The following is a 21374-nucleotide window of genomic DNA, read 5'->3' as shown; positions in this document are numbered from 1 at the left end:
AGACTGTGCCATTTACAGCTAAAACATTTTATTTTTAAGTTTTTTTGGCTGTGTTGGGTCTTTGTAGCTGCGCGCGGGCTTTGTCTAGTTGTGGTGAGTGGGGGCTACTCTTCGTTGCAGTGCGTGGGCTTCTTGTGGTGGCTTCTCCTGTTGCAGAGCATAGGCTGTAGGCACGTGGGCTCAGTAGTTGTGGCTCGCGGGCTCAGTAGTTGTGGCACACAGGCTTAGCTGCTCCACGGCATGTGGGATCTTCCCGGACCAGGGCTCGAACCCGTGTCCCCTGCACTGGCAGTTGGATTCTTCACCACTGCGCCACCAGGGAAGCCCCATGGCTGAAGCATTTAAAGCTGTCCCTGCCAAGGCCTCCTGTGCTTCCTGCCCTGTTCCTCACCCTCCAGGCCCCTGAGCTCTGCATCGCCCGGCCTTGGGGGTCATTCCCTTGGTTGATGGGGCTCTAGTCCAATCGTACCCCTGCCCTCGGGGTGTGGGCAGGACACACAAAGGCCGTTTCCTTCCAGATTCCTGTGTTGACGCTGCATGCACACGCACACACACACCCCAGACTCATGCTTCAGCGTTTGGGAAAAGGACTTAACCAGACACCTCCAGTTCTTCCTGCTTCCACTCCATCCCATGTCACCTCGTTATTAAGTTAGCAGGCACATAACTGAGACCACTCAGGACACCGGATTGCTCTCCCCATCCTGCTCTCTAGCTTGCCACCCTCCCTCCAAACTCAGGTCAGCAAAATAGAGCAGGTGCTGCGTGTTCCCTGAGGCGCCCACAGAGCCCGCCAGGCTCCCACATAGGACGGCTGCCTCATCCACCTGGCCTGCCCCGTCCTTCTGTCCACTAGTCACGGCCTCGGCCAGGGCTGAGGCCTGAGCGACTCCGCGGCGGCCGATGACAACCTAGTCAGGGTCCGGGAGGCGCCCAGGCATGAGGACTCTGCCCATACATGCTTCACACCAACTGACTCACACACATCTTTTTCTTACAAGGGGGACCATAAACTCTGAAATCACAGACAGTGCTATTAAAGTGTAGCATGACAGCAATAAAACCCTTTACTATGTTTGTACACCTTTGTTTCCAGACATTATGGACACCTGATAGCTTGAATATAATGACACACAGAAAAATGTCCTCACCCACTGGGTGAGAAAAAAAGTACAAAGACTGTCTTAATCCATTCAGGCTGCTCTGACAAAATACCAGAGACTGGGGGGCTTAAAGAACAGACCTCACCTCTTCCGACGGTGATGACCTCCCCATGAGAACATGCCTCTCGCAAAGGGTCTCCTTCATCCCTCTCCAGAAGAGGAGAAGAGGAAACACAAGAAGAAGCGGCTGGTGCAGGGCCCCAATTCCTATTTCATGGATGTGAAATGCCCAGGATGCTATACAATGACCACCGTCTTTAGCCATGCACAAACAGTAGTTTTGTGTGTTGGCTGCTCTACCATCCTCTGCCAGCCTACAGGAGGAAAAGCAAGGCTTACAGAAGGGTGCTCTTTCAGACGGAAGCAGCACTAAAAGCCCCTGGAATCAAGATGAATGGGAAACCATCCCAATAAACACATTTTGGATTAAAAAAAAAAAAAAGAACAGACATGATTTCCCACAGTCCTGGAGGCTGAGAAATCTAAGATCAAGATGCTGGCAGATTCCTTGTCTGGTGAGGACCCGCTTCCTGGTCCATAGACGGCCAGGTCCCAGTGTGTCCTCACGTGATGGATGGAATGACGGTGCTTGTATGGGGTCCCTCTTAGGGGGACACTAATTCTTGTGAAGTGGGAGAGGCTCCGCCCTCATGACCTAATCACCTCCCACAGGCTCCACCTCCTCATAGCATCTAATTGGGGATTAGGATTTAACATGAACCTGGAGGCAACACAGACATTCAGGCCACAGCAGCCACCCCAAGAGAAGACAGTGAGGAGGAGGCACAACGTGGAGAAGCCATGAAAAGGAAAGGCTCTGAGGTCACGGGGGGTCGGGGAGCCACAGAAGGAGGCAGGGATGAAGTGCTGGGTCAGGAGACAGTACACATAGGGTTACTCTGGGGCCCAAGAACGGTCACATCCTGTTTTGGCAACGCGGCACAGGGAGCTATCGTGAGCCCCACCCCCAGTAAACAGCTAGGAATGTTAGAGAAAATGTAACGAGCAAAAATTTATACACAGCTGAACTCACACGCACAAAGAAGGAAAATTCCCTAGTGTCCGCAGTGCCTAAGGGATTGGAAACCATGAGCACAAGGGTATGTGTTAAGGGGGGCAGGAGGGGATGGTGGGAGTTACCAGAAATAGGCCAGGGGTGTAAGAAGAGGCTTCGATCAATGCACCAAGGCAACCCATTGCAGAGATGCACCCCCACTGAAAGTAAACTAAAAATCACTCGAGGAGGGGAGAGTAAGCTTCTGCTCAGGACACTGGGCGGTGGAAAAAAATCTCCTTTGAAATATGAAAATACCCTAGGCCTATACAAGTTCAATGTCCAACTGACACCCATTTGGTACACAACTCCACAAGCCAAAAATTAAGGACTGTATTTGGACCAATGATACCAAGGCCTCCAGAAAAGACCAACACAAAAGCTCCCTAGGAGGACATTTCGACAAACTTCATGGAATTCCTACTAAGAAGGACTTGTAATAAAATCCACTGTAAGAGTCACCAGATCAGACAAACTGAAGGCTTAGTAACACCAAGAACTCAACAGAACTGAAAAAGACTGACTTTAAAGATTTAAAGCAAGAACCATGAGATGATGAAGAAAGAAGAAACTATGAAAATAGAACAAGCAACTTTTGAAAACTTCTAGAAATGAAAAGTTAGTGGATGAATAAAACTGTAAAGAAGGGAATTAGTAACTTGGACAAGAAATTATCCAGAATGTAGCACAGAGAGATAAAAATATCTTAAAAAAAAAAAAAAACAGGTAAGTGAGATGGCAGATGGAATAAGAATGGTCAACATAAGGCCCACATAAGACTAACAGGAATTCTAGAAGAAATACAGAGGATGGGGAAGAAACATGATTCAAAGAGATAGTTTCACTACAGAAGACTATTCAAAGAGTGAGAATTTTTCAGTTTATGAAAGACAAAAACTCAGATTGGCAATGAGTGTTGAGTAAAATAAAAATAAATCTAGATACATTTGATTCAAACTACAGAATACCAAACACACAGAGAAAAGCTTAAAAGTAACCAGGAAGTAAAGACAGATTATCTACAAAAATGAGAATTATCTAACAGCAGACCTCTTGATAAGCAAAATAGGGCCAAAAGATAATAAAAATACTATCTTCAAAGTGTTAGAATTCTATGCCCAACTAAATATCTTTCAAGACTGAGTATGAAATAAAAGTATTTTAGACAATATCATTTACTGAAATACACCACTAAAAGATCTATTAATAGATCAACAAGAAGGAAACTGAACTCAGAAGGAAGGAGCAACACTCAAGAAGCAATGATAACAGACTGGAAAATGTGCAAATGAATCTAAATAAGAATCAGCTATGAAATTAGTCAGCTTAGGTGGAGAGATGATTTTAAAAAGATGAAACTGAAATACTGGGTAACAATAGTATGAAAGGAGTTGGAGTTGAAGCTTTCTAAGATGCTTGTATTATTCAGGAAAAGAATATAGATAGTGATTAGTTTTAGACATTGAGAAACATGCATGTTAAAAACGTAAGAGTGATCATTAAAATAATAGTAATAGAATGTATAACTTCCTAACCAAGAGAGAGAACACAGGAATTAAAAACTCAGAGAGGGGGCTTCCCTGGTTGCGCAGTGGTTGAGAGTCCACCTGCCGATGCAGGGGACACGGGTTCGTGCCCCGGTTCGGGAAGATCCCACATGCCGCGGAGCAGCTGGGCCCGTGAGCCATGGCCGCTGAGCCTGTGCGTCCGGAGCCTGTGCTCCGCAACGGGAGAGGCCCGCATACCGCAAACAAAACAAAACAAAACAAAAAACAAAAACTCAGAGAGAAATCAACATTAAAAAATAGAAGGATTTGCCTGGCAGTCTAGTGGTCCTATGCAGGGGACCATGTGTGGGTTTGATCCCTGGCTGGGGAGCTAAGATCCCACATGACTTGTGGCCAAAAAAACAAAACACGAAACTGAAGCAAGATTGTAACAAATTCAGTAAAGGCTTTAAAAATGGTCATCAAAAAATCTTAAAAAAAATAAATAGATAAAAGAAACAAAGAAAAGGCATGGAGGGTGGGATAGAGACGCAAGAGGGAGGAGATACGGGGATATATGTATAGCTGGTTCACTTTGTTATAAAGCAGGAACACACACATCATTGTAAAGAAATTATACTCCAATAAAGATGTTAAAAAAGGAAAAGGCGTGGAATATAGAGAGCATAAAATACAATGACAGAAATAAATTCAAACACATTAATAACCACAATAAATGTAACTGGATTAAATTCACAAGTTTAAAAAAAAGATTCCCAGATTCCATTTTTTTTTAAAAAGGTAGCTATAGTTCATTCAGAAGAAATACACCTAAAACATAATGGTGTAGAAAAAACAGAACTTACAGCAAAAAGCAAGACATCAGAATAAAGAGGTCATTATCAAATGATAAAGGCAACAACTCATCACACAAAAAAGTTCTAAATCTTTATGCATTCATATTGAAAATCTAAAAAGCAAAGTGACAGATTACAAGAAGAAAATTTAAATGTAGAATTCTAATGGGTGATTTTAACACATCTTCATCTTAAAGAGATGTATTTAGCAGACAAAAGAAAACTATAAAGGATATAAAAATTTGAACAACACAATTAACAAATGATCTGATACTTTTTCTTTTTTCCAAATTGTGGCAATCTAGTAATGGATTAAACTTACAACCATCAAAATAAAATAGAACTGAAAATATCGGAACGCATCCTATACGGCAAAAAAATAAGCATTTTAGTGAAACCTTTCCACCATTTGTTTATTCAGTGATGGTATAAAATGTCCTTCCTGCTGCGAGTTATAGTTCAAGTTTTAAAGTCTTCAATCTAAAGGATTCAACATCTTCACCCAAAAACTGGAGCATATACAGTTCCTCTCAAGCACTCAAAAAACAGTTAAAAAATCTGATCATTTACTTGGCACAAAAGGAGTCTCAACCAAACCCAGGGAATCAGTATCATGTCCTGAATGGTGATGAAAGATGTCCCCCAAGAGCTATCTGACAGCTAGTTGGTTCCTGTGGTTCCATTCACTAACCCTAGTTCCCAGGAGTGATCTAAAACACGCCTCTGTCCCTTGCAAGTGTCAACTAACTTGGCTAGTTATTATTTGTGTCTAGCATGTACTCAAAAAACCTTTCAGTAGAACGAAGGAAATACAGTTGAGTGAAAGCACTTGGGCAATCTTCAGGAAGTTGAAACTAAACTAAGGTGAACTATTTTCAACCTTTTGAGATATTCCACCATAGAGAGAGTACTAGAAGAAATATACAGCCCCCCAAAAAAGGGCAAAAAAATTTTGAGCTTTGCACAAGTGGTATATGGGGGTTTGGGTGCATGGACATGGTGTGAACAGCACAGGAAGCCAGCCAGCAAGGAAGCTGTTAACCAGAAGGGACGATTCCAGAGGCGTTAATACTATCAGCCTTCTTTTAAGCATCTCATCTATCTGTGGAGAAAGCGACTTTTCCAAGACACACCTCTACCAGTTCAAGAGGACCAGAGGGCCTGTGTCTTCTCATCCTTCTCAACTGCCTTTTAATTCACTGCAGGGTTTCCTGCCAAGGGGTGGGAACCCCAGCTGGGAGACAGGGATGGGCCAGGCAGGAAAGGACCTCTGTGTCATGCTAAAGGGCTAGACAATCCGGCCCAAGGCAAGTTTGTTTGTTTAAGCCAAGCATTAACACTGTCGGATTTGCGGGACACAGAAGGTAAAACAGAAAACGGAACGACTAGAAGTAGTGCATCCTTTAATGTGGTGACCACAGACTGTCTGCCCTCAAATACTCATTTGAGAGATGAGTGAAAGCGTGGATAAAAATCAAAATGTTTAAGAGGTTAAAATGAACCATTTTAAAGTGTACAATCCAGTGGCATTTAGTACATTCACAACGCTGTGCAACCATCACCTCCATCCAGTTCCAAAACACTGTCATCACCCCAAAAGGAAACCCCAGCCAGTCTCCCTTCTCCCTCCCCCAGTCCCTGAAAACCACTAAGCTGCTTTCTGTCTGTGGATTTACCTGTCTGAACACTTCCTATAAATGGACTCACACACATGTCTGACTTCTTTCACTCGGTGTATTTTCGAGGTTCGCCCATGTAGCATGTACCAGTGAGAAAGAATTTCTAAGACTGTGAAAGAGCAGCCGGCAATTGAGGGTGGGGAGGAGGAGGGGTAAGGTAATTGCCATCGCTTAAGCCGGGGTGACTAAAAGGACAGTGGCACCATTAACACAGCCGGGAAAGACAAGAGAAGGTACAGGTGGGGGCAAAGGTGACCAGTCTGTTCCTGGACAGTCTGAGTTTGAAGGGTGACCAGAAACCCACCCTGGAGGAGGCCACCAGGCGGCTGAAAGCACAGTCTGCAGCTGAAGAGAGAAGCCCCAGCGACAGAGCCGAGGGGCTCAGAGATGCACCGTGTGACTGTCCCCCGAGGGGCACAGACACATCTGCAACCAGGCCTGTCGTGGAGACACACGCACAAACTACCCTGGCCTTTCTCAGAATGTGGCACATCGTCCACTTACCAAACTTCAGAGGCGAACAATAACCAGTACGGCTCAGGACAGAGAAAACATTATCCTCCCTCTAGAGTGAAACCCACGAGAAAGTTTGTTCTGGCTTTGCTACAAAGGGCCCATTCACGGAGACCCCAGCTCGAATTTTCTGATTAGCATCTCCTCTGCCACCTCTGAACCCTGTGTGGCTGATTCATCCTTCTCTGCTTCCAGAACGGTCCACCAGCGTCCGACCCTCCTGAGACTCTGTTTCATGCTTCGTTGAAAAGTTTGGTGTCAATATGCAGCCCCACCAGTCTGACTGCGACTCTGGAGATAAAATACTATGATTGTGTCCCAAGTGAGCAATCCTTCTGAGTAATTTTAAGCTGTAAAGAAAGGAAGGGGCCAGCACCCCACCCCTTCCTCACAGCCAGCCTGGGCCTCCAATGTCAGTGATCATTTCTCACCCCAAAGAGCTTTTCGTGACCAGAGGCCAGGTCCTTCACAAATCCATTTGAATGTGTGCAAAAGAATCCCTGCTCGCTTTCAACACGTGTATTTACTTATGTGTGTATAATTTACCTATTTATACAAAAACAAACACGCATATAAGATTTATAAAATATACTTCAAAGTTGTTGTCCGTACCCTTAAGGTCAGGCTCAAACTGGAAATTTTGAGAAAAGGAACCATTACGGCCTGCCTCCTGGCAAACTCGGACCAAAGGGGAAAGAGGGAAGTAAGTTATTAGAACGCGTAAGTGTAGAGGTGAGATCACAACCAGAGGAGGGTCACCCCCCCGGGACAAACCTGCCCAGGTTCCCCTTCCTCCGCCGCGAAGGTCGGCACGGCTCCACGCTCTCATTTTCATCCCCCACTCACCCGGCGAGTCCCCGATGTCCCCCGAGGGCAGGCACTGCTACAGGCACCCCCAGTGACCCGGACAGAGCCCACAGAGTATTCACAAAGGAGACAGTGACGAGGGATGAAGAAATAGAACATGCAGCACTTTCACGGAAGTGGCGACATACGCAGAATTTACCCAAATTCTTTTACCCAAATCCATAAGGTGTCGGATCAGTAAACAGCTTGAGGGCAGCACCTGTGCTGCCATATTCACAACCGCTTCCCCCAGGGCCCAGTCAGGGCCTGAGCGAAGTGTGGGTGGAAGGGCAGATGGACGGATGACCGAGGACTGGCTGAATCAGGAAACAAATCCAAAGGAACCATGAAGTACTAAGTGACGCTGTTGGCAGGTAACACACTGGCTTTAGCCATCATCTTAAAGCCCTCACCAACAGTTTTTAACTTCATCAATAGGCAGGATATTTTCCAAGGGAACATTCAGCTTTAATCTTATAATGGAAGTCAACAACAAAACAGGATTTGCATTACTGTAGCAAATGAAAAAAAATACATATGCACTGTCTAGACTGCTTTGCTAGAACACATTCACTCCTTAAAATTCAAAAGAAATCTGTGTTTAAATCATATTGGCTACATCGTTCTCAATGGTGAAAAACTGAAACCATTTCCACTAAGATCAGGAACAAGACAAAGTTGCCCACTCTCACCACTATTATTCAACATAGTTTTGGAAGTTTTAGCCACAGCAATCAGAGAAGAAAAAAGTAATAAAGAGAATCCATATCGGAAAAGAAGTAAAGCTGTCACTGTTTGCAGATGACATGATACTATACATAGAGAATCCTAAAGATGCTACCGGAAAACTATTAGAGGTAATCAATGAATTTGGTAGAATAGCAGGATACAAAATTAATGCACAGAAATCTCTTGCATTCCTATACACTAACAACGAAAAATCTGAAAGAGAAATTAAGGAAACACTCCCATTTACCACTGCAACAAAAAGAATAAAATACCTAGGAATAAACCTACCTAAGGAGACAAAAGACCTGTATGCAGAAAATTATAAGACACTGATGAAAGAAATTAAAGATAATACAAACAGATGGAGAGATATACCATGTTCTTGGATTGGAAGAATCAACATTGTGAAAATGACTATAGTACCCAAAGCAATCTGCAGATTCAATGCAATCCCTATCAAACTACCAATGGCATTTTCACAGAACCAGAACAAAAAATTTCACAATTTGTATGGAACCACAAAAGACCCCGAATAGCCAAAGCAATCTTAAGAAACAAAGAGCTGGAGGAATCAGGCTTCCTGACTTCAGACTATACTACAAAGCTACAGTAATCCAGACAGTATGGTACTGGCACAAAAACAGAAATAAAGATCAATGGAACAGAATAGAAAGCCCAGAGATAAACCCACGCATATATGGTCACCTTATTTTTGATAAAGGGGGAAAGAATATACAATGGAGAAAAGACAGCCTCTTCAATAAGTGGTGCTGGGAAAACTGGACAGCTCCATGTAAAAGAATGAAATTAGAACACTCCCTAACACCATGTAGAAAAATAAACTCAAAATGGATTAAAGACCTAAATGTAAGGCCAGACACTATAAAACAGAGGAAAACATAGGCAGAACACTCTAGGACATAAATCACAGCAAGATCCTTTTTGACCCACCTCCTAGAGAAATGGAAATAAAAACAAAAATAAACAAACGGGACCTAATGAAACTTAAAAGCTTTTGCACAGCAAAGGAAACCATAAACAAGACGAAAAGACAACCCTCAGAATGGGAGAAAATATTTGCAAATGAAGCAACTGACAAAGGATTAATCTCGAAAATTTATAAGCAGCTCATGCAGCTCAGTATCAAAAAAAACAAACAACCCAATCCAAAACTGGGCAGAAGACCTAAATAGACATTTCTCCAAAGAAGATGCACAGATTGCCAACAAACACATTAAAGGATGCTCAACATCACTAATCATTAGAGAAATGCAAATCAAAACCACAATGAGGTGTCACCTCACACAGGTCAGAATGGCCATCAAAAAATCTACAAACAATAAATGCTGGAGAGGGTGTGGAAAAAAGGGAACCCTTGGGCTTCCCTGGTGGCGCAGTGGTTAGAAGTCCGCCTGCCAGTGCAGGGGACAGGGGTTTGAGCCCTGGTCTGGGAAGATCCCACATGCCACAGAGTGGCTGAGCCCGTGTGCCACAACTACTGATACTGCGCTCTAGAGCCCGCGAGCCACAACAGCCGAGCCCACGTGCTCCAACTACTGAGGTCCGCGTGCCTAGAGCCCATGCTCCACAACAAGAAAGGCCACCACAGTGAGAAGCCCATGCACCGCAACAAAGAGTAGCCTCCACTCACCACAACTAGAGAAAACCCGCGCACAGCAACAGAGACCCAACACAGCCAAAAATAAAGTAAAATACATAAATTTATTTTTAAAAAAGGGAACCCTCTTGCACTGTTGGTGGGAATGTAAACTGATACAGCCACTATGGAAAACAGTATGCAGGTTCCTTAAAAAAGTAAAAGTAGAGCTACCATCTGACCCAGCAATCCCACTACTGGGCATATACCCTGAGAAAACCATAATTCAAAGAGTCACGTACCACAATGTTCACTGCAGCTCTATTTACAATAGCCAGGACATGGAAGCAACCTAAGTGTCCATCGACAGATGAATGGATAAAGAAGATGTGGCAATATATACAATGGAATATTACTCAGCCATAAAAAGAAACAAAATTGAGTTATTTGTAGTGAGGTGGATGGACCTAGAGTCTGTCATACAGAGTGAAGTAAGTCAAAAAGAGAAAAACAAATACCGTATGCTAACACATACATGGAATCTAAGAAAAAAAATGTCATGAAGAACCTAGGGAATAAAGACACAGACCTACTAGAGAATGGACTTGAGGATATGGGGAGGGGGAAGGGTAAGCTGTGACAAAGTGAGAGAGTGGCATGGACATATATACACTACCAAATGTAAAACAGATAGCTAGTGGGCAGCAGCCTCATAGCACAGGGAGATCAGCTCGGGGCTTTGTGACCACCTAAAGGGGTGGAATAGGGAGGGTGGGAGGGAGATGCAAGAGGGAGGAGATATGGGGATATATGTATATGTATAGCTGATTTACTTTGTTATAAAGCAGAAACTAACACATTATAAAGCAATTATACTCCAATAAAGATGTTAAATAAATAAATAAATCATATCGGCTGAATAACAGACACAGGCAGCACACACCCAACATCTGCTGACACAGGGTAATGAACAAGCGTAACATATTTTCCAGCTCACTGGAAGAGAAGGCTCTCGAGAAAAATGCTACCGCCTTATTTTGTATTCTAGTAATAATATACCTCGCTTGGACCCATAAAGGGAATTAACGGCCAGCTCATCGGAATGGAAATTATAAAAAATAGCTTTAGAGCAGGGTTCAACAAGCCTTTTCCGGAAAGGGCCAGAGAGCAAATATTTCAGGCTTTGCAAGCAAGACAGCCTCCGTCACATCATCATCTTTGCTTTTTTAGGTTTATTTTCTGTGTGGTTTTTTTTTTCCCCCCAACAATGCTATGAAAAATGTAAAAACCCTTCTTAGTTCCCAGGCCATACAAACCGTTGCTGGCCGACCTGCCTTAGACCATGGTAAGAAAGAATAGGACACTTGGAGTCCCAAGTCCCTCACAATTCAACCCAAGGGGCAAACCCCCGTCCATGTCTGATTTACCTCCTTCAGTCTCTCCAGCTCGTTTTGCAGGGCCTGTTTGGATATTTCCACTTCAATCATCTGCTGTCGTAGAGTTTCATTCTCATCTTCAGCTTTAGCTCTCTTTTCCTCCACAGTTTCAAGTTCATGGTGCAACCTGACCGACACATCTTTGGCCACCTGCATCAACCCACAGAGACTGTCATCAGGATGGGAAGCTTTCTGTGTGTTAAGGGTACCTCCAAACAACTTCAGAGGCAGAATCATTAAGGAATATTATATTATACCAAAGAGCAAAGACCCTGGCAATATTAACAAGCCTAGTTTTAAAGGAGGAAGGTATTAGTTTGAAACATGAAATCCACATTAAGGGAAAATATGACATTCATCTGGATTAAAAGCCACTCTGCAAGGCCCTGCTCCTTCTAGAATATCAATATCCCAGGAGCACATGCTTTAAATGACAAGTTAAAAATCATCACCATCATCATCAAAAAAATAAACATTTCTGTTCCCCAAAATAATACAAAACCTACCTGCTTAAAAAAAACAAATGAAGTAATTCTATATGCAGTAGATGTTTCATGTAGTCAAGTTTTAAATTGTCTACTCTGGTAAAATATTTGAATGCTAAAGGCAGTTAAACATTTTTACTTTATAGAAGGAGATTTTTGTGAGAGAAATATAAATCACCTTTTTATCACACTGAATGACATTTTGTTAGTGGTTTATAAATCTGATAGTTACAAAGATTCTTTCTGTTATTATAATGAAAGGCTAAATGAGATTTCCTAAGGACTCGTCTAATAAGGAGGACATTATACATAATTCATCTCTAGATAAATGATTTGATAATTGGGGCAGGAGAGAAGCCATGGTGGAGAGGACAAATGGGATAAAGTCTGAGATTTCTTCACCTCATTCCCACTTCCACCAACGATTCTCAAAGACACTTTAGACAATTAGTTATGTTCCTATTTCTCTTTCAGTTAAATCACCACTACAAGTCTTACTTGGGTTATGGTACTTTCAGGTTTTCTGCATCCTAGAAACTTAAATAACCAAAAAAAAAAAAAATTTAAGTGCCTATGACCAACTTTTTTTTCCAGACGCTCAGGCTCAGCGGTCATGGCCCACGGACCCAGCCGCTCCGCAGCATGTGGGATCTTCCCAGACCGGGGCACGAACCCGTGTCCCCTGCATCGGCAGGCGGACTCTCAACCACTGCGCCACCAGGGAAGCCCCCGCTCACTCACCTTTAAGTCCTGCTCCAGACTTCGGATGAGCTCGCCATCCACCTGCCCGGTCTCTGCCACCTTCAGGCTCTTCTGCTCAGCCTTCCTGAGGCGGTACTGCAGGATTCGGCAGTTTTTATTGGCGCGGTCCAGTTCCCGCCGAAGCTCCTGCAGCTGGTAAACATCTTCCTCTAAGTAACTGTCTCTCATCTCTTCCATTTCGGCACGGAGTTCATCCAACTCATCCTACACAAGCCAGACAGAGGAGACTGAGAAGCCAGGTCCGTCAGAAAGGATGGAGTCGTCCATCCACCCCTGCTTTGCAATACTGTGAACCTTCTGCACAGTTACCTGTCGGCTTCTGGCCACAACTGTGTGATACGACACAGGGACTCTGGAAATTCTCACGCAAGACAATTATCACCAGACGTCTGTTCAGATCTTATAGATCCAGAAGCCAAAAACGAGCATGGATTATGCATTGCAGGCTCTCAGCATTTATCCTGCTCCCAATCTTTCCTTACATAATCATCACCATAAACGAAGTCATCTCTGCAGATAATTAAACCTTTAGATTCAAACCAAACGCTGACCTAAACCCGCATCTCTAAGACACAATCTAGGCAGTAAGACAGACACTGCCTGCAAAGAACACAGACTTTAGTGGGGTCATAACTGAATTGTCCGGGAATTATAACATACCCGCAAATGTCCCTAAAATTCTGTCTTGACTCATGATTCTAAAGATAAAACCGGGAGATCAGCTCAGTGCTTTGTGACCACCTAGAGGGGTGGGATAGGGAGGCTGGGAGGGAGAGGCAAGAGGGAGGAGATATGGGGATATATGTATATGTATAGCTGATTCACTTTGTTATACAGCAGACACTAACACACCATTCTAAAGCAATTATACTCCAATAAAGATGTTAAAAAAAATAAAGATAAAACCTCGTGCGCTGTTTCTTTCCCATTCGTCTGCCCTGCATTTCCCATCTCCACTCCACTCTGGTGTCAACATGAAGACACGCGGGTACAGGAGAAACCCAGGAGTTATTCCTGGCTCCCTCCCCGCCGCATGCCAGGCCACAGCCAATGCAGTGCTGTCAGCTCAAAGTCCAAATACCTGCGGCTCTCCCGCCTCTATCCCTCTCAAGAGAGCCACAGGTAAGACTTACACAGGTAAGCCCATCCGGTAAGCCCATCTGTCACCTGGGTGCCCCGCTTCCCCTCTATAGCTCAGGCTCCACCCAGACCTACCCTTTTCATAAGTAACTCAGACCTCCTCCCCCTACTCATGCCCTCCAGGGGGCTCCGCATCACAGAGCAAGTTCTTCCAGGTCCTCCCCAGCACCTGCATGCTACCCCCTCCTTCCCTGCCGCCCTGTTGCTTCCACAGGGTCCAGGCAGCTGGAGGCCTTTCACCTGTTATGGCCTCCCCTTCCTCCCCAGCTCTTTGCGGAGCTCACAGTCACACTGTCACACAACTTGGAAGGCACAATGCCACCCCCTGCCATCCCCCACCCCCCCAGTCTCTAGTCCAGGCCCTGCCCCTCCCCGCCGCCTCATGTTATCTGTGTTTCTTCCTGTTCATCATCTGTCGCCCACCCAGGAAGGTAAGCGCCAGGAGGGCAGACACCTGGTGTCTCCCAGTGTCCAGGGCAGTGTGAGCCACACGGCAGGCCCTCAATAAATATTTGTGGAATGACTACCCATGAACCTCGGTCAACACCTAGAAAGACCAAACCCTAAACAGGACCCAAACCAGACATCCCCGCACATGGCTTTGTTCCAGTCTTGCAGTCTGGTCCTGGAAAATTCTTCCCAAACCCATAGACACAGCTGCAGCATGTGATGAGATATAAATTCTATTATAAAGACTTCAACAAGGAGCAATTTGGAAGGCGGGAGATTAAGAAAAGCATTCTAGAACTGTCTTGATTAGTTTGATAATTGATGGCATAAATGCCTCCAGATTAGGGTACACTTGTTCATCGTTTTTTTTTTTTTTTTTTTGCCACACCGCGCAGCTTGTGGGATCTTAGTTCTCCGGTCCCTCGGCAGTGGACGTTAGGAGTCCTAACCACTGGACCGCCAGAGAATTCCCCATTCCCATTTGTTTTGCTCAATACTGAGGCTCAAGGGAAACACTCTCCCAAACGTGGACACCCTAACTTGTCAGCTCTCACCCTATTCAGTTTGTTCCTGGAGTCTGACCACCCTTGCTAATCCTGCATTTATTCTTAAACCCAGGGATTTATTTACAATAAAGAACAAGAGTTTCCCAACACCAGAGCCTCAGGTAGACAAGAAATTGACTACAAAGGAATCTCCTAGAAGAGTATCCTACCCTGGGTAAGAGTAGGTCCAAGAAGTGTAACAAACGAATTGGGAAACTTTGTGGAAAAATACAGACTAGCGCCAACGGGGTGAAAACAATTGTCCAGCCAACCCCACCTGTGTGCAGCCATCACCTATATGGGAAAGGGCACAGACGCGGCACCTCATTCCCCCAAGCCCCGGTCTGTAGGTTCTCCCACTCTGTCCACACCACCTGACCAAGAAGAGCATTACCTACTCAGCTGACCATGACTCCAAGTGGAGCCTGTTTCAACGGACCACCAAGGAGAACGGATGTCAAAGGGGAAAGCTTTACCAACATTCCTAGTAGTCAAATGAATAAAAACGTTTTTGTTCTCATCCGCTACGTGTTCTTACAGAATTTCTGTACCAGTGATGACAGCCTCATTAAAAATATAAGATCTTCTCATGTGTCTTAAGAAAGTTAAATCTTAACGTTGAAAATGTTACGATGTAAAAGCAAGTTTCATTGCTGTTTTTTTCTTCGTGGAGATCTCTTCCTGTCAATCTTGTTCCTGGTAGGAAAATTTGTTGGCACTGGGAGTTACTGGGCTGAGCACAGAGGCTGGTCACTGGAACATCCATGAAGAGAATGGACAGGCTGGGCTCTTCCGGTGCCTGGAGAACCCACCTATTTCAGGAAGGTCCTTTCAAACTGCAGCAAAGAGGTTGTTCCTGATGCCCGATCACTGCACTGAGCCATGGAAGCTGTGCCCTTGACCCAACCCACGCTGGAGGAGACCAACTACCAGCTGCAAGCTTCAAAACAGGCCTGTGCATGCCATCCTCCCATCAAGAGTAGAGAGTTAGGGCTTCCCTGGTGGCGCAGCGGTTGAGAGTCCGCCTGCCGATGCAGGGGACACGGGTTCATGCCCCAGTCCGGGAAGATCCCACATGCCGCGGAGCGGCTGGGCCCGTGAGCCATGGCCGCTGAGCCTGCGCGTCCGGAGCCTGTGCTCCGCAACGGGAGAGGCCACAACAGTGAGAGGCCCGCGTACCGCAAAAAAAAAAAAAAAAAAAAAAAAAAAAGTAGAGTTAGTCCTGAATCTTCAGAATCAAGGTCAAGCTTCACTCAGATCCCATCTGTGAATCTGATCTGACTTTGAGAAAAAGCCTCATCTCTACACACGTCTGAATACAGTTAAAAGTTAATTGTTACACTGGGTAACTAATAAAAAATAGTTCAATACAGGCAATAATCACTATATGTATGTACACATACAAATATCCAGTGGTGTTGGGCATTCCATTTACGGAAGGAACTGTTTACGATTGCTTTCCCTTCTAGAAAGCTTATCAAGTCATTAATGCCTGAAACGATCTATTATTCAAACACGAGTTTTAAAATGTGACATAACCATAAAAAGACATGATACGACTTGCAGGTAGAAAATGTTCTCTGGTTTTCAGACTTCGTAATGGGGGTGGCACGGGGTTGGGGGAGGCCCTCATCGGCCCAATGTTAAACGCTGGCTACATTCTACGGACGCCTACACCCCCGCTGCAGGCTGAAAAAGTCTGTTCCGGGGCTAGACGAACCCACACCTCCAGATCGCCGAGTAGGCCACATGTAAACAGCTAAAATTTTTTGGCATAAATAATCACTAACATTAGATGCATTGAAAAGAAAATTAGGGGGAGACCATAATTGCATGTATTTGAATCATTGCTTTTGTACCTCATTTTATCTAAATTTGTAGAACAGAAGGCATCCTTTATTAAGCACTTTACCTTCGTTACTAAGCCTAAAATAACCCTGCCAGGGACACACGACCCCCATTTGACAGACAAGGGGGCAAAACCCAAGCCGGTAAACACATCCAAATGCTCTCAGCTCATAAATGGAAGCCCAGCTACAAACCCAGGCTGTCTGGTTTCATACACATGCTCTTTCCGGTAAGTGCTAGAAATTATCTGCAACAACCAGGACAAATGAAACAATAAGCTTTAAATCATATTTTTAAAAGTCCACCGTCGGTGTAAAATAATAAAAACAAGCTAACATTTAGACCTTGACATTGTCAATGTGCAGGTATACTTATTTTCACACTTGGTCCTCACAAAAGCATTATAATATGCAGAAAAGGTATCCATACCCCCGTTTTTAAAATGAGGACACGGAAATTCTAAAAGTTTAAATGCTTCCCAACACTAGCCTGTAGCAGAGATGGGACGAGGCCAGGGTTTCAGCTCTTTTCATAGAGCCTTGAGAAAAGCAATTTTCAGGTTCAGTGAAAAGAAGTTCTAAGAAAAGCGAATTATGAACCACGTAAGCTGGCAGCAGACATTTGAGAAGCCAAAACTGATTATTCAGATTCGGGTCATGATGAGAGTGATTTTCAAACAACATTACATTAATTTTCTGACAGCGTGCTCTAATTTAGAAAACATTCAAGAACCTTAAAGATGTCTGCCATTTAAATGCTTAAAAATAAACCAAGTCAAGCAGAACATATAATGTTTCTGGCAGACAACATTTACACAGTAAGTAAAAGTGGAAAATTGTTGTTTTTTAATACAGATATTAAGAAAAAACTGCCCTTAATCAAGTTTTATATTGAATTAACATCAGGTCTCTCAGATACTCAAATGTTAGATCATTATCACATTGAAAAGCTAATTTAGTTTTAACTAAATATACTTTTCAAATTTTGTATGTAAAATGAAATCTTGATGTAGTGGGAAGTTCCCCAGCTACTCCTCTTTGCCTGCAGATAACGATCAAGCGTTATTTTACATCTATCTGACACATATCAAATTCGAGAAATAATGAGGTACCACGTGTGCACTAGAATAAACCAAGATTAAAATGTCAACGAAAACCTCTTTGCAGATAGTTTTATCCACCAATATAAAAACCAAATCCACACGGTGAAAGCGGTGAAAACTCTTGATTATACTGACAATCTTATCAGATCCTAATCGCCTTTAAACAACCTGAAATCAATAACTAGTCCTATTTTAATCACCCCTCCCTAAATAGACCCAACTTAGACAGTGAGAGCAGTCACAGCTGGCTACTGTTGCAATAATTCCCTCTTCTGGGAGTTACAGACCTTATCCTCTGTTGTAATATACAATGAATCCACCTCCCTTCCCTCCCGACAATGGAACTGTTCTCTGCAGAGTCCCAGCTGAGACTCAGAAGGCTCAGGGACCCTCCCATTGTTTACCAAGCACAGTTCATCCAGCAGCAACGGCCCTGTGTTCCCTGGTCTACAAGATCTTGCCACCTAAGGTGATTACTGCTGCTTTGAAGGCTGAATAAAGAGTGGGTGTGGAAAGCAGAAGGTCAGGAAAGAATAGGGATACTGTCTGCTTTAACCTTCCAGAAGAAGGGAGGAGGGCCAGGGGCCGGGGACGGAGGGAGGGGCTGAAGCGCTTCAAGCTCAGAACTGTTTATTCCTGCCTCCGTGTCCCCCCCACCTCCACCCTTTCCAGGCGGCTGAGCATCTGGGCTCTGCGCAGGCAGATTTAACCAAATCCTTTCAGACCTTGAAACTCCAAAGACTCCAAGTGAGACGCAGGATGGTGAGGCTGGATCGGCGCTGATGCACTGCAACCTCTCAACCCAAATGGCCTCACCAGCGATCTCCCTAAGAAATCACTCCTCTCCAAGAATCCAATAGTACCTGCTCTGTAGCTAGCGCTGACTTTTGTTTTAACCAGAAATAATTCTTCTGAAGTAACTGAAAAGGCAGAGCAAACTCAGCAGCCCTTCCCCCACTGACCTCGCGGGCCCCACAGGACACGGGCACTTTGGGGTACACTATTTGAGGGCAGGGGGAATGGTGTCGTGCGAGCATCCCCAGTAACGCGAGAAGCATTTTCAAAATAGGCCAATAAACTCAAAGCGATTAAAACCCTCCTGAAAAGCCTGTGAGAACAGAGACCATAATTAATATGTTCACAATGAGCTCTAGGGCTTGTCTGACTGTCTTGGAGCAATCGAGCAAAATCGCAGTGGCGGCGGGCAAGGAACGCTCCAGCAGGGTTTCGTGGACGCCCTCATCACTAACATGTGCCTGGGTCTGGTCTGAGAAAGAAGCAAATGCCTTTCGATAACTGAACTCAATCTCGCACCTTAATTCCTGAAGCCTTCGGAACACGTGTGAGTTCATCGGCGGTCAAGGGCCAAGAGTGCTTTCCTGACTGTGCTTTCAGACAAAAAGCCAGCTACCTGGATTAATTATGCACTTCTCACCTAGTCACCACGTTGCCCCGTGATGACAGTAGGAAAGCAGGGTCAGGGATGGCCCCGTACAGCTCCACACAACAGAAGGGGGTACTTCTCTGTTGACAGTTGATTTTTAAGAAAATACAGCAGGCTGGTAAAAACCAAGAGAATTCCCCTCAAATTTCCTGATCAGCAACACATCCTCCTACAGTTTTGAGGCCTTAGTTTTCTGCCTGGATTACTCTTAGGTCATTCTAGCTCAGAAACCGTCTTATACAGTAATGGTGACAGAACTGACTCAGGAAAGCTTGTAATACTTGTGGTCACCATCCTCCACAATATATCAAAGTAAAATTTCTGGGTGGAGTCTCCTTTCTAATCACGAGAGTTCTGTGCAGCATTCCCTAAGAAAGCATTAGGTCACGGGCTCGCTTTTATCTACCATCAAAAGAAGTACCAGTGAGGACAAGAGCAACAAAAAGAGACGTTTGGGCTTATAATGCACACACTCTAAACCTCACGTGCAAAGCAGGCCTACAGCAAACGTCATTGCCCAGGAGGTCACTGATGCTCCCAGCCCCATTTTGCACAAGTGGGTGGGCTCGCTGGCCTTTAGAAAAATCTAGCAGGGTTGTTGTCTTTCTTTCCCACGTTGAACTACTGTCATTTAAGCTTTGAATAGCCAATCATGTAACTCACACATGTGTTGGTGATCATTCTTCTGACTTCCTAGCCTCCCCAGACCTCCTCTATCTCCGCTTCTCTCCTGTCAGAGGAAAGGCTGGGAGATGGATTCAGGCATCATAAATGGTCGGCTGTGACCTTTTCTCCACAGGAAATGGCAACTGACATTTCCCACAAATTAAACATTGTCAGTGGGGTTTATGGGACCATCTGCCCACAGGCTAGTGGAGAGGTGTTCTTGGTGGCCCTTTCACCTAAAAAGAGGGCCCCTAGGAAAGCTAAACGCTGGGAACATTTTGAGCTAATAAACTCTAAGGCAAGCGTGTGCTCAGAAAAGGAGCCTTCATGGAAATAGGGTTGCAGCCTGGAGCAGGGAAAGAACAGAGGTCTGGGGGCAGGGAAAATACAAGCTGCATGGCTTACTAGCTGGATGACCTTGGGCAAGTCACTAAGTTTTCTCAGCTCTCAGCATCCCTGTCTGTGAAATTGGGGTTATGATAAACATAACAATGATACCCTATGTTGCTGTGAGATTCACTGAAATATCAAATACATCAGATTAGGTGCCAGGGTCAGACACCTATTTCCTTCACTGAGAATCTAACATGAAAAAATAAAGCAAATAACCAGTCATCTAGGAATGACTGCCTACCTTAAGATCAAAGATGTAATGAGAAAACCTCTTTTCAAAAAAATTTTAAAACCCTTAATTTTCTGTTACTTAGCTGTCATGCTTTGGATAAACATCATTCAATCAGAAACGCTGTGGGTCAGAGATTAGGCTAAGAGCCGAGGCTACAAAATTCAATAATATCATCTTTCTTGTCCTCAGGGAGCTTACTTCCAGGGCAAATTTACAAAAGTGCTGATTTCACAACAGAGTTACACATGATACCGTGGCTCTTTCTCTTCCACACCTCTGAATTTCACTGTTGTCTATTACACAAGAGTCAGTGACAGGGACTTCCCTGGAGGCACAATGGTTAAGAATCTGCCTGCCAATGCAGGGGACACAGGTTTGTGCCCTGGTCCGGGAAGATCCCACATGCCGCGGAGCAACTAAGCCGGTGAACCACAACTACTGAGCCTGCGCTCTAGAGCCCGCGAGCCAGAACTACTGAGCCTGCACGCCACAACTACTGAGCCCGTGCGCCTAGAGCCCGTGCTCCACAACAAGAGAAGCCACTACAATGAGAAGCCCAAGCACCACAACGAAGAGTAGCCCCCGCTCGCCACAACTAGCGAAAGCCCCCGCGCAGCAACGAAGACCCAACACAGCCAAAAATAAATAAATAAATGAATTAAGAAAAAAAAATGCACTATTTGAAACGTCTTACTCCAAGTCTCCATCTGCTCTCTTTCCCCACCACTCTCCTCCTCTGCCTCTTTGAACAGGATAAAATAACCACTGGGCTCAGTGAGTTAGAGCAGCTTCTGCAGCCAGAGTTTAGGAATACTCAGCAGTTCACTGCTCTGATCCCAGTTTGAACTGCACACTTCACCACCAAGCACCTTAAAAGCTCACATCCTTGGTCCCACCAGCCAACACTTGGCCTCCATCAGGGACCGTCAGCATTTGCTGAGAACAC

General features: G+C 44.6%; 2 protein-coding genes across 3 annotated transcripts in view; one reads left to right on the top strand and one right to left on the bottom strand.

Moving 5' to 3' along the window:
* Nucleotides 1–21374, bottom strand: part of MTCL1 (microtubule crosslinking factor 1) — a 122750-nt gene that overhangs the window by 99313 nt on the left and 2063 nt on the right. For both annotated transcript variants that reach the window (XM_060121848.1, XM_060121847.1), the window contains exons 2-3: nt 12588–12812; nt 11353–11511 (exon numbers count right to left, since the gene is read on the bottom strand). In XM_060121848.1, the coding sequence (XP_059977831.1) occupies nt 11353–11511; nt 12588–12812 (384 nt within the window). The remainder of the gene's footprint in view (nt 1–11352; nt 11512–12587; nt 12813–21374) is intronic.
* On the top strand, nt 1258–1602 carry LOC132532365 (small ribosomal subunit protein eS27-like). Its single transcript, XM_060170788.1, has one exon. The coding sequence runs from the start codon at nt 1282–1284 to the stop codon at nt 1534–1536; it is 255 nt and encodes an 84-aa protein (XP_060026771.1). The 5' UTR covers nt 1258–1281; the 3' UTR covers nt 1537–1602.

Source organism: Lagenorhynchus albirostris, chromosome 14 (genome assembly GCF_949774975.1).
Source record: "Lagenorhynchus albirostris chromosome 14, mLagAlb1.1, whole genome shotgun sequence".
NCBI classification, from domain to species: Eukaryota; Metazoa; Chordata; class Mammalia; order Artiodactyla; family Delphinidae; genus Lagenorhynchus; species Lagenorhynchus albirostris.
The sequence above is the reverse complement of the archived record's forward strand: the minus strand, read 5'-3'. Positions and strand labels throughout refer to the sequence as shown.

Excerpts from the sequence above, each read along its gene's own strand:
- LOC132532365 (XM_060170788.1), top strand. The coding sequence starts at position 1,282 with ATGCCTCTCGCAAAGGGTCTCCTTCATCCCTCTCCAGAAGAGGAGAAG.